This window comes from Triticum urartu, unplaced genomic scaffold (genome assembly GCF_003073215.2).
Source record: "Triticum urartu cultivar G1812 unplaced genomic scaffold, Tu2.1 TuUngrouped_contig_6931, whole genome shotgun sequence".
Lineage (NCBI taxonomy): Eukaryota > Viridiplantae > Streptophyta > Magnoliopsida > Poales > Poaceae > Triticum > Triticum urartu.
This window is the reverse complement of record NW_024117733.1, coordinates 1-12,634: the sequence shown is the minus strand read 5'-3', so window position 1 is coordinate 12,634 and position 12,634 is coordinate 1. Positions and strand designations below refer to the sequence as shown.

Sequence of the window (12,634 nt, the reverse complement as noted above, 5' to 3'; positions counted from 1 at the left end):
ATCTTATTAAGAAATACAATAGTACTAAGAGAGTTGGTTGGCTAAATAATGGAAAATCACACGAAAGGTGTTACAACATGCTCGGCACTCGGTCAACCCGGCTACCCACGTGACCCGCACGTGTCACCGCAAGGAGGAACACTGTCGAGGATGTCTGCAAAGCGTCATCGCCAATACTACTACCAGAGAAGTGACTCCGATTCCACCGTGGACGACCAATTAAGAACCCTTAGACAGAACGAAGCATGAGAATCCTAGAGCCCATATATGCCAAACAAACGACAACAACACGCGGAGGACGAGGCAGCCCCGACTTTGATGACGAGCTTTGCATGAGAAAAGGAGCCACGACTAGCACCAGCAGGCTCCGAGCTGCCCATGGCATGCCATTGTTGCCGCTGCGTCGCTCGGCAACTTCGACTTCACTCTCAGGAGCAACATTCCTGGCTCCGTCCCTACGCACATCGGCACATGTGTACTATCCGTCGATCAATTGTTGTACAGATTCAGGGCTTGTTTGGTTCCAATAAGTCATCCGACTTATAAGTCAGGTGACTTAAAACCAGTGACTTATAAGTCATGCTCGTTTGGTTGTCACCTGACTTATAAGTTACCTGACCACACCTTTTCACCTTGTTTTTTTAATGTAAAGATGATGGAACCCACGTAAAAAGAGGTGACTTATAAGTTTTAAGTTGGGGTGAAGCAATTTATGACTTATAAGTTGGGATGACTTATAAGTTAGGTGTGTTTGGCAAAATAAGTCACCTTTTCGTTTTTTGATTTATAAATTGATGACTTATTTGGAACCAAACAGGGCTAACGAGTGGAAGTTCATACATGGACAGGTGGCGCAAAAGCCGGATATTATACATGACGAGCGAGCTGGATGGCTTTGGTTGCACCGGCCGATATGGTTAAAGACATATCCTCGATGCCGTGGCTGCACAGGCCGGCCGGCTGGCTGGATAAGTGGGTGGTTTAGTTAGTTCTGTGCTCATTTGCCGTGGCTCACAGGGCTCGTGTGGCTCTAGCCATGAATGCCGGCAGCTAGGTCCCGTCCGTCCGTGCCTACGTGGTAGCCAGGGGACAGACAAACCTTATACAGGTACACAAAAGAGCAGTAGAGACTTTCTTCTGCGGCTGACATTCTAGATGCAACAGTGATTGCGTCGCAGGAGCACGCAGATGCGGAGGCATGTATACATGTCTAGCATTCCCTGCCACACAATTGCTCCGGGATCCGCAAAAACCGATGGATTTCGCATAAGGACAAGTTTTAAGTTTTAGCTTCTGAAACTTGATGATTTTGCCATTCGTTCGCGGGTCTATCTATTATTGTCGGGGATTCGCTGAATCGTTTGCGTATGGACACTTGGCTTTGGAGATCAAGACTTTACTGATAGATCGAGAGTTTATTCGTCACAAAATTAGAGTAGAGGATTCTTTGCCTACGTATAGCCATACTGAGTGTACCACAATTGTTTAGCTACATAGGGTCCCCATGTATCGAGGAACTCTTGGCTCTAGACCGTAACTCTATAATATTGAAATAGAACTCTCTTTTACCCCGCAAAACAGTTTACGTTTTAGTTTCTGAAACTTGATGATTTTTGTCATTCTTTCGTATCAAGTTTACACAGTTGAAACTCGATGAAGTTGTTAAAACATATTCAAGAGTGGTCTTATTTCAAAGCCCTCGTCACGAGGAACACAAATATACAAACAAAAATTAATTTAAACGTTTTGTTCAAAAGATTTTATAATTAAAAAGAAAATAAAAAATGGGGTTGATGCCTTCACACTTGCATGCCACAAATCTTCTTCCGTGGTTGTGTCACAGCTAAAAATGGCTATCTGATCTCGCTCCCAAAACACCCAACAAATTTTGATTAGTTATAAGAATGTTGGTCTCTATACGTTCGCCGTCATCCCTGTTCCTCCCCCATTTGGTTTTGTCCCTCTTGCACGCCACCCCCTACGTCCTGCATTAAATCAAATGTTACCAAAACCTTGAATAAATCAAAACTTTCCTTGCGTTCATATCTATATACTCAAATAAATCGAATTTACCAACCCTAGAATTTGGTGGATGTGAGGAATATGTCATTATTGGTGTTGAACCACTAAAATATGTATCCCCGTGTTGCAATGCACGATCAATTAACTAGCTTTGATTAAGTCCATCTTATACTCCTAACTCTTGTCTTCCTTTTCAACAAAGATAGGGGACCAGGCTCCGATAAGGTTAAGCAGGCTCCGATAGGGGAGCTCGACAACGATGCATCGGCGGCTCGTTCGATGGTGCGGGATCCTTGGTGTAATTTTGATTATTTTTTGGGTGCTATGTACATTTTTTATGATGAAGCTACATAGTAAAGATGGGTTCTTTTTTGTATCCATCTCGTGCACAGTCGCTGCCTCCTCCCCAAGAAAGGAAGACTAGGGTTCCTCTACCTCCCGTTGGCGCTGCCCTCAGTAAGCCTCGTCTCCTGTGGCCCTAGGGCTGTGGATGGGCGATGGACCCAAAACCTTGCCGGCGGGAGGGATTTTGCTCCGTTTTTATGTGTTTTTACGAATTCATTTAGGGTTTTGTGTCCTGCTTAGAAAGACGAGACAGTGACGTCTTCCTGAAGATAAAATAAGGTTCTCTCCGCCTAACCCCCATTCCGATGATGTGTCTAGCGCCGTTGGAGGATGTGTGAAGGTGTGTCTTGGGCGGATCTCGCAGGATTCGATCAGTGCTGGTGTTCCGTGGATCTGTTTGGACCCAGTCTTTGTTTGTGTGTCCACGGGTTGGATTTTTTCGATCTATACTTCTCTTCATCGGCGACGGTTGCTCTTTAGGTGTGTCGGTCTTATGGTGCCTTAGCACGATGATTTCCCAACTGTCTACTACAACGAGTGTAGCCCGGCTCCGATGAGGGAGGGCCGATGACGCTGACGCGTCTTTGGGCTCGCTCCAGTGCTTGTCACTGTCGCTACGTGGTACTCCCTCCATTCCAAAATATAGTGCGCCCGCGCTTTCCGAGGTCCAACTTTGACCATAAATTTAACTAACGAGACCAACTGCGACGGGAGAAAAAAAATTATATAATTGAAAACTTCTTTCGAATACGAATTCACTGATACAATTTTTGCTCCTGCCGCAATCGGTCTTGATAGTTAAATTTACAGTCAAAGTTGAAGCACGTAGATAGAGAAAGCACTACATTGTGGAATGGAGGGAGTATATGAACATGGATGCATCTTTCGTAATTTATTTATGTGTTCTTTGGACTGCGACGAATAGATTGAAAGTTTTCTTGAAAAAAGAGGTAGTAAGATATAGGGAGTCTCCTTTTTCAAAAAGAAACACAAGACGCACGCATGGACAGATGAACACTCTTGTCGCGAAAAAAAAACTCTTGAGTTTTTTCCGTGTACGCTGAGTTGACAGTGGCAATGGATGGATTCCGCGGATGGGCACGGTACGGAGGCGTATCTGTGGGGGCAGGCAGAGCGGCGCGCAGAGCAAGAGACAAATCCCACGTGTCAGCGGCACCCCCCGCGTGATGCGACGTCACGGAAAGCAGGCTCGGCTCGGCTCGGCGTCCCCCACCACACCGCCCACCCCGTTGCCGTTTCGTTCCGTCCGTTAGGTGGGCTTGGGCGGGAATGCACCGCGCCGCACGTCTGGCCGATCCGCACCCCGCGCGCGCTCTCTATCCGGTTGCGGTTCGTCTCGTCCCGAGCAGCGCGGTGGTGGCCCCCACGGGATCAGCCTACAGCCACGCTGGGACGTGGACCCGGCCCGGGGATATATATTACCCACGACCCCGACCAGGCCAGATATATACACGCCACGTCGGTTCGAGATTGCCCCCGAGCTGACGGCCCAGATTGCAAGGATTTCGATGGTCACAGCCTGAGCCTGGTTTCCAGACTCACAATCATCTGCGTGCTTGGTCCGTCAGCATAAATAAACCACAAGCATGCCAGAAAATCGCACGTGAGAGTTATGCACCAGGTTCGAACTTTTTTTTTTGGGAGCTGGAGCATAACTATTCTTTTTGTGAAACATGAACCGAGCAATGTCCTACGGCTCACAACACCGAAATTATCCGCGGGCAAATTATACGCACGGTCGTAAAAAAAATCAAAATAAAACACACATAGTTGTTGTCAACCGCAAGTGGAGGGGTTGCACGGGTTAATTAAGCCGTGCGGGGTTGGGTTGCTAGGAAGGCCGAAAATTGTACCCCACGGCCCAATTTCACCCTAACACCCCGGTGTTTCGGTTCTGGGTTGGGTGGCCCATGGCAAGGTTTTGCTCGTATAATCCTCATTCTACCTATACCATGTGGAGCTGAGACTAGAAATAAAATACCATGCCAAAAAAAGAAATAAATAAAGAAAGAAAGACTAGAAATAGAACCCTGCGTGAAATATACAGGCAAGATTAAGACGACGCATACATAGCCGTCACGATCTGTGCCCCAGCAGGGACTATGCAAACTCAAGGTTACAGAGTTTAAAAAATTTAATGAGGGAAAAGATCATGCGTGAAATATACGCCAATATTACATCGATACATACATGATTATCGTAGTCTGTACATCTGCAGATACCACCTAGAGTCCAGAATCAATAATGTATGACATTTAAAAGGTAAAATGTCACAATTAGAATCTATGGCAAAAGCGAGATTGCAGCGATACGAACCCAACTATCATGGTTGTACGACAGACTATACCACCTAAAGTACAAAAAACCACTAAAATGCATTTCAAGGGTAGAACATCTCGTGTGAAAATCTACCGTAAGATTACAACGACATGAACCCGACTCTCATGGTATGTATTGTAGCTGATACCACTTAGAGTGCAGAAAACAACAATTTAAGGCATTTAGAGAGTAAACACATCTCGTGTGAAATCCACCGTAAGATTACAACGATACATACCCAACTGTGCTGATCTATATTGCAACCCATACCACCTATAGTGTAGAAACAGTAATTTATGCCATTTAAACGACATAACATCATGCATGAAATCTATGACAAGATTACAGAGATAAGAACCAGGCTGTGATGGTCGGTATGACAGTCAGTATTACACCCAGTATAGATCCTAAAATTCACGGCATTTAAAGGGTAGAAAATCCCTCGTGAAATCTACGCCATAATTACGACGATACGATCCAAGCTGTCATGGTCTGTATGGCAACAGATACCGTCCAGAATCGACATTCTACAATTTATGGCATTAAAAGAATACACCGCCCCTCGTCAAATCTACGGCAGGATTACAACAACACGAACCGGTTGCCGTACTCTACACGGCAACCGGTACAACCTACGGCCGAGATTCGACGATCCCCCCTTTCTCCGCAAGCACAGAATCTCAGTCGTCCGCTGGCAGTGCGACGCACGCGGATCGCGGCCTCGACGGACCCGATATATAGCCCCCATCACCCTAGAATAACAAAAAAGCCAGGTCTCCTGCCACACAAAACCTAGGCTAGAATTGTGAAAGGCAAGGCAATGCAGATTGCTTGCAACAGTGGTGGGTGGTGAGAGAGAGGGAGAGAGGGAGCGGCGTGTGTGGTGTGGCCCTATCAAAAATAGGCAGCACCTTTCGATAAAAAAGGCCAAAAATAAATCGCCGCTTCTTCTTCCTCCGGTAATCCTCTCCCCTTCCTTCCTTGCTCCCTCCTCTCTCCTCTCCTCCGTCTCCTCCTCCGCGCCATCCGTCCAATCCGCCCAAAATTACCCCTCCAATCGCCCCGCAAATGCTCCGCGATCGCCCGCGCGTTGCCCAGTCCGCCGCGCCATTAGCGCCCGCCATTTTTGTCGTTGGGGGAGGATTGATTGGTTGATCGATTGATTTCCAAAGGAGGCAGCTTTTTGCTTGTTGTTGTAGGGTAATTAGGGATAGCGGTAGGAGGAGGCCATGGTGGACGAGTACCACCACCGGATGGGCTCCGCGGCCGGCAGGCGCGCACCGATGTCATCACTCGGATGTCCCGGGAGCGTCAGCGCGAGCTGCAGGGGCTATCGGGGTACCACATTGTGTCACAGTTCCCCCAGCGCAGCCGCAGCCGCATTCAGGTGAGATGAGAAGCTGACTGTGTTGCATTACAGGAATGAGTTATCAGAAATGTCGAGGGTGGCGGTCTCAAAATTGTCTGGTTTTGCAGGGATTGCTTAGGGTAAGGTTCTTGAGGAACGCGGTGGCTCCAGCTGAAGAGGAGCGACAGCCATCTGTGGCGGCGAGGGAGCTCGGGCAGTTGAGGCAGAGCCATCGTGTGTCCACCTTAAGGTTAGCAGACATTGCAATTGCAACTCACATCGGTAATAGTAGCTTTATTTTGATTCGTATCTCATCCATGAATTCAAGTATGTCTGGCATAGTCATTGTAAGCTTGTAGTGCAATGGAATTCTTCTCCACCATGAAAACACTGGTTATTGGAAGAGATATTTGTTGCTACTTGCTAGTTGCCACTCTCTTCTATTATGTAGCATATGCCCCACATGCACAACCAAATGTGTGTCTGTGGTCCTTTACTTTTCTTGGGTTTCTTGGTATTATATAGTATACGTTCTTCAGGCTACCGGCACATTGCTTATTTGGTACTCCCTCCGTCTGAAAATACTTGTCGCAGAAATGGATGTATCTAGATGTATTTTAATTTTAGATACATCCATTTTTATCCATTTCCGTGACAAGTAATTCCGGATGGTGGGAGTATTATATAGCATCGCTACTAGTTGTCTTGAGCTGCAGTGATACAGAAATGTCAGTTATTGGCATCCAAACGAACATATGGGCATAAAACCCCCATTATTGAATGCCTCAGTGATTAATATATATTATTCAGCTTAATTTAGAGTTATCTACTGCAATTAGTGAAGAAATATTGTGTGCATGTGTTCTGGTCTGGAAGATGACCTGATATTCATCCTATTACACACTGTAGCATATTTTTGAAAACCCACACATCTAAAACCTGTGATAGGAATAGTATCCGTGCATTTAACATACTTTATTGGAGAACAAATGTGAAATAACCTACTCAAGCATTTTGCTCTCGGTAGTTTTGTTGAAATTTGGTACAGACTACACAAATGTTTTTCTTTTGAGGTCAAGGGCTTGTTCCATAATTCCATTGTGTGCACGGGGTATTGGGATATAGCTTTATCTCACCATTTATGGGCTGATCAGTAGATGCCTATAAGCAACTGTTCAATTCTTGCCTTGGAGGCTTTAGAGTGTAGTGCATCTTGTATGTTTTTGAGCATTAGCTGTTAGGAATGCCCATCACGCGGGAGGAAGAACCATGCTGCCATCTTATCTGTTGTCGTAAAAATTGTAGTGGATATCCTGCTCTAGGTTGTTACTTGCAAGTACTTGCTTGCCAAAGAAGTTGTATAAAATGATACAGAATTAGCTTTTATCTGATTTACTGAACATCGCATGTAAAATGATCAAACCATTTCGCTACTGTTAAAGAGAGACTCTCTAGGTTGTTACCAACTTTAGAAGGCCAGTGTTGTCAAGTTATTCGTTTCGTGCAGACTTTCTAGTATTGTTGAACTTAAATTTCTTTTGTTATCTGGAGCATTCAAAGTTACTGTAATCTGATGGACCCGACTTAAACTAGGTGAACCAACGAGCATTTCCCTCGTAGGAAAATTACAGGCAAGGTTCCAGGTGCCAGTACTGCTAAGTGCTAATTATGCTGGTCCCTGGCACAACGAGTCATTCTTGCTCTACACGCTAGAGGCTGTCCACCAACCAAATTGGTACTAGATGGTACTGTGAAATGTTTTGATGATATTGACTATATATATATATCATATAATGGAAGATAGGATCCTGAACTGAATCCACGTGCTACATGTTTCCTTCTTCTAGTTGTGACACCAACTATCTGTTAGTACCGTGTCTGCTCATTAAGTTTTGCCTTTAGTGCTGTTCTACTGACCTTGTGTTGCTGAAATGCTCCTGTTATTCAGAAAACTGACAACATTAGATTTCCTTGTTTTTTTACAGTGTTAGATTTCCTTTTTTTACAGTCTTGGATTTCCTTGTTGATTGTGCTCCCAACCTTTTTTGTGGGACACCATCAATCAGAACAGCTCATGGAATTGGCATCCCCTATCACTTGCCTTTTGTTCTTATTGTCTTCTGTTCTTATGTAATAACTATGTGACTGAACATACTTCTTTCAGATCAGAGAGTGCTGTAAGTAGTCAAGATGTTAGCCTGTCTGATGCTCCTGTTGCAGAAAATGTTGCATTACTTGGTAATGATGAAACTGAACAGGCAGCTGCTGTCGGGCACCTTACTGGTAGTGAGGATGTGGCCCAAACTACACCCGAGAATGTGGGTTTACAGGAGGATAACGTAGATGTTGCTGAGGCGGAGTCACCGGCTACAACATCGGGTGACATAGTTGATATGCAAGTGTCTCAAGTTGATAATGGGCTGCAAGATGAGACAGAACGTGAGACAATATTTTGGCAGCCATCTTTGGATGTCAGGCTTGATAGGTGGCCCAATGAAACCGCAGAAAATTCTGACAGAAATTGGGAAGATAATGCAGAGGAGTTACACAGCGAAATCGTGGAGGATGATGACAGGGAGAATGAAAATCTCCAAGATGAGCATGATGTGTGGCACGATGACGAATCTCATGGCACCGAGGAGAACTGGCAAGATGACTTCCATGATGCTGCACTTGACACAGGGCCCATTCCTAGAATTGAAAACAGCTTCAACCTACGTGATGAAGCCAATTTGCACAACATGGAACTGAGGGAATTACTTAGCAGGTATTTGTACTTCATTTCCACAATTTGTCTGTTGATTCTTCATCTCCTTTTAGTTCTTAACACCTGTTCCAAATTTTTAATTGCCAGGCGAAGTGTATCCAATCTTCTCAGTAATGGTTTTGGTGACAGTTTGGAGCAATTAATAAGGTCATATGTTCAACGACGTGGTCATGCCCCACTCAACTGGAATCTCGATACAGCCATGCCCACAGCGAATGCACCAAACGGAAACCAGGAACTAGTAAGAAATGCTGAAAATCGACAATTCCAAGGTCCTGTCAACAGACCTGCCCTTGTTATCCCTCCGCCACCTTTGCCACCGCGGCAGCCACTGTGGCACAGAGATTTGCGCCATAACACCTGGAGCAGTAGACACAGAGTACATCAGGTATGCTGCCTTCTCACCTCACGTTCCCTTGTATAAATAGGAATATTGTTTTGGTTCGGCGATCTGTTATGAATATGTTTCTCCCATATGATGTAGTATTTGCACTAGTGTTCTGCTCCAAGAGTAAATTTGTGACATGCCATGTCTCATTGGTATAAGCCTATAAGAGCTTTAAAAGTGTGTGTTTTGTTTCTCTTGTTCCTTTTGCTTGAACTATATTTGCTTTTAACTCCATGACTTGTGAGATGTAAAGTAAAAACTTTAAAAGCGGGAAGGGTGGTAATATTTTGTCGTTTTGCTTGACTAAGCTGCGTTCCTTATGTTGATTATAGAAGTTTTATCTCGTGGAAGTCATTTGGCTCTGTACTCTTGCAGGAATTGGACGCCATTAATGATTTGAAAGCCGACATGAATAAACTTCAACAAGGGATGAGCAGCATGCAAAGGATGCTGGAGGCGTGCATGGACATGCAACTGGAGTTGCAACGTTCAGTGAGACAAGAAGTGTCTGCAGCCTTGAGTAGATTCCCGGGACCTGAAGGTTGTTCACCCTGCTCCTTGGCAAATATTCAGATATCCATGGCTTCATAACTGTGCTGTTTTCTCTTATCTTATACTCCCTCCGTTCCAAAATAGATGACCCAACTTTGTACTAAAGTTAGTACAAAGTTGAGTCATCTATTTTGGAACGGAGGGAGTATAATGTTATTTTCACACCAAACAAGCCCTGATAGGGACACACCGTAGAAAGTTCTTTTACGTCTTCATTTATGTCGTTTCATGTAGTGATGATATTGAAGACATTTGCATGTTTCCAGTTTGTGTTTCAGTATATCGCCGTAGGATTCTGTTGCTGCAACATTCATCGAAGGCAATGCTCTGAAATACAGAAATAACCATTTCCTTTTGTCTCAGGCATGTTTCTGGATCTACACGATGACGGAACAAGATGGGACCAGGTGAGGAAAGGAACTTGCTGCGTATGCTGCGACACACAAATCGATTCTCTACTCTACAGGTCAGCACCCGGCACACACACACTCTGCATCTGCTCTCTCAGCCGTCTTCTTACAAGTAGCTAAACCTACCCGTTCTGATGGTGGTTGCAGATGTGGGCACATGTGCACGTGCTCGAAATGCGCGAACGAGCTGGTGCGTAGCGGCGGCAAGTGCCCGCTGTGCCGGGCGCCGATTGTGGAGGTTGTCCGGGCATACGCGGTGCTGTAAATTATACAACGACAGTCGGAAGTTTTGGCGCGGGAGGCTTGGTCGGGAGGAAAAGAGAGAAGCAAGACCCCTGTTTCTTCTTCATCTTACTGTTTGTTTTCCTTAGCTTTTCTGTGTCTCCCCATGTAGCCTTCCTGTGTACCATCTTACAGGATTTACATTACATACATATATATCAGCCGCCCGCCGCCGTGCGCACGGCGGCGATGGGCGGTGCGTGCGTGCGTTGCGTCGTGTTATTGATTGGTGAAAGAGTTTACCATGGGTAGTAATAGTTGTTAGTAGTAGCAGCAGCAGGGAAAGGGACCCAACCCAGTGTAAAAGTTCTTTCGCTGTATTTATGCCCCCCTCTCACCACAGCACAAGATGAGTTGAGATGAGATACTCCCAACCCAAATGATATAATAGATTCTTCTTGTTAACTTCATCCACATCCTTGTGTTGTGTTGTATGACCAGTCCTCTGGCTTGCTAATGTTTATTGCAAATATTTATCTCTGTGCTTAACCACAATTTGTATGCATCGACGCAATCCTCTGACACCAAAAACAAGGCCTATACAATTTGTCTCAAGTCAAATAGTGTAAAGTTTGATCGAGTTTGTAGGAAAAAATTACTGTCAACATTTTCATTTCAAATTAATATTTTTAAATACAAACAAAATATATTTTCATTTTCTATTTGCTATTGTAGTTATTGGTATTTGTTCGGGAAACGTTTGCGAATGACACGCCATGCTAGGTTTGTGCGTCCACACAAAGCCGTTCCTTGCGCGAGACGCCTGTATTTGGTGGACCCGTGTGGACCGCCCCTTCCCCCCTTATCTTTTCCCCTGCACTCCATCCCCTACCTTAAGACACACCCCTACCCTCGCCATGTTTCTTCTCTTCCTTCCCTCGCGCTGCCATGAAACCACCACAAATCACACAGCTGCGCCCTTGCGCGGAAGACCTCTCCCGCCATGCTGCAATTCACAAGTTGAGCAGCGGCGCGCTGGAACCATGGCAAAAAATGCTGGATCCGAGCAGGGAAAAAGCTGGAACCACATCCATGAGATGTTGCAATGATGTTGCGACAGGGGATTTTTTTGCCAGAATAAGGGGGCACATTTTTTGCTGCAACCAGTTGCAGTGTATGCTATAACCGGCGAGGAAATTTGCTGCATCCGCCATTTGTTTTTCCTGAAAACCATCGCCTTTTTTTATTTTTTGCTACTACCGGCTTGTGTTTTTGCTGGAACCGCATCCATTTTTGCTACTACCACTTTTTGGGTTTTGCTGGATTGCACCATTTTTTGCTGGAACCAGTGTCTTTTTTTGCTGGAACCAGGTCGGCTGGCGAGCGACGCCGTCATCGTATTAATGTTGCAATCAGAGGGTCTGCAACATCGGCAAGCTTGTTTTCATGCTATGACCGGCGGCAGTGAAGTGTTTTTGTTGGAAGTAGGGACATTTTTTGCTGGAACCGGCATGCGTTTTTGCTGCTACCGTCAATGAATGTTGTTTTTGTTTTTGATTGAGATTTTTTTGCAAGCGAACATGGCGGTTTGAGCGGACGATGGCGACGAGCTGAGGCGGCGCCGCGGGGAATGCTGCAACCATGGCGAGCGCAAGCTGGAACCGGATGACGGGTGAGCTGCAGTCATCAATGGCATGTGGCGGCCGAGGGACGACCGCGGTTGGCACGGGTGGCCGGCGAGTGAGTCTTTTTTGGTGCTGGAGATGGCGGTGCGGTGCAATGACTAATCCCGTCGAGAAGGCGCGGTGCTGCCGCCTGCGAGGAGCGCGTCACGACGGGGGACCGATCCGTAGATTTGGTCAACGGGTACGAGCAAGAGGAAGGGGAAGGGCATTGGGTGAGCTAGGCGTCGGGCGAAATCTGACGGCCGTGCAGCTCGCATTGTAAGGCACGGAAGTGATCGCCCAATGTTTGGGCCGGCGCGCCGGCGCCTATCACCCCCTAATTTTTTCTACACATTGACTCAAAATTTATGCCGTTTGACTTTAGACAAAATTTATTCGCTTGCCTTCTTTTTGACTCAACAGGGAATAGTTAATTGGCTGATTGGTTGCACTGTAAAGATGTCACACGCAGCAAGGAGTAATACTTGTAACCGATGGAAGGAAAATGTACACTGGTAGTATGACGGAGTGCATTATTGGACTGTAGTTTGGCACTGGCGGGCGCACACGTGCGCC

The 12,634-nt window shown here is 45.8% G+C and overlaps 1 protein-coding gene across 1 annotated transcript; it reads left to right on the top strand.

Annotated features, from left to right (window-relative positions):
* Nucleotides 1–5,641: 5,641 nt before the first annotated feature.
* On the top strand, nucleotides 5,642–10,868 carry LOC125531280. Its single transcript, XM_048695692.1, has 7 exons — nucleotides 5,642–6,094; nucleotides 6,184–6,305; nucleotides 8,220–8,822; nucleotides 8,910–9,210; nucleotides 9,586–9,751; nucleotides 10,126–10,228; nucleotides 10,320–10,868. Exons 1-7 carry the CDS (start codon nucleotides 6,005–6,007, stop codon nucleotides 10,435–10,437), a joined length of 1,503 nt encoding a protein of 500 aa, XP_048551649.1. The 5' UTR covers nucleotides 5,642–6,004; the 3' UTR covers nucleotides 10,438–10,868.
* Nucleotides 10,869–12,634: the final 1,766 nt, after the last annotated feature.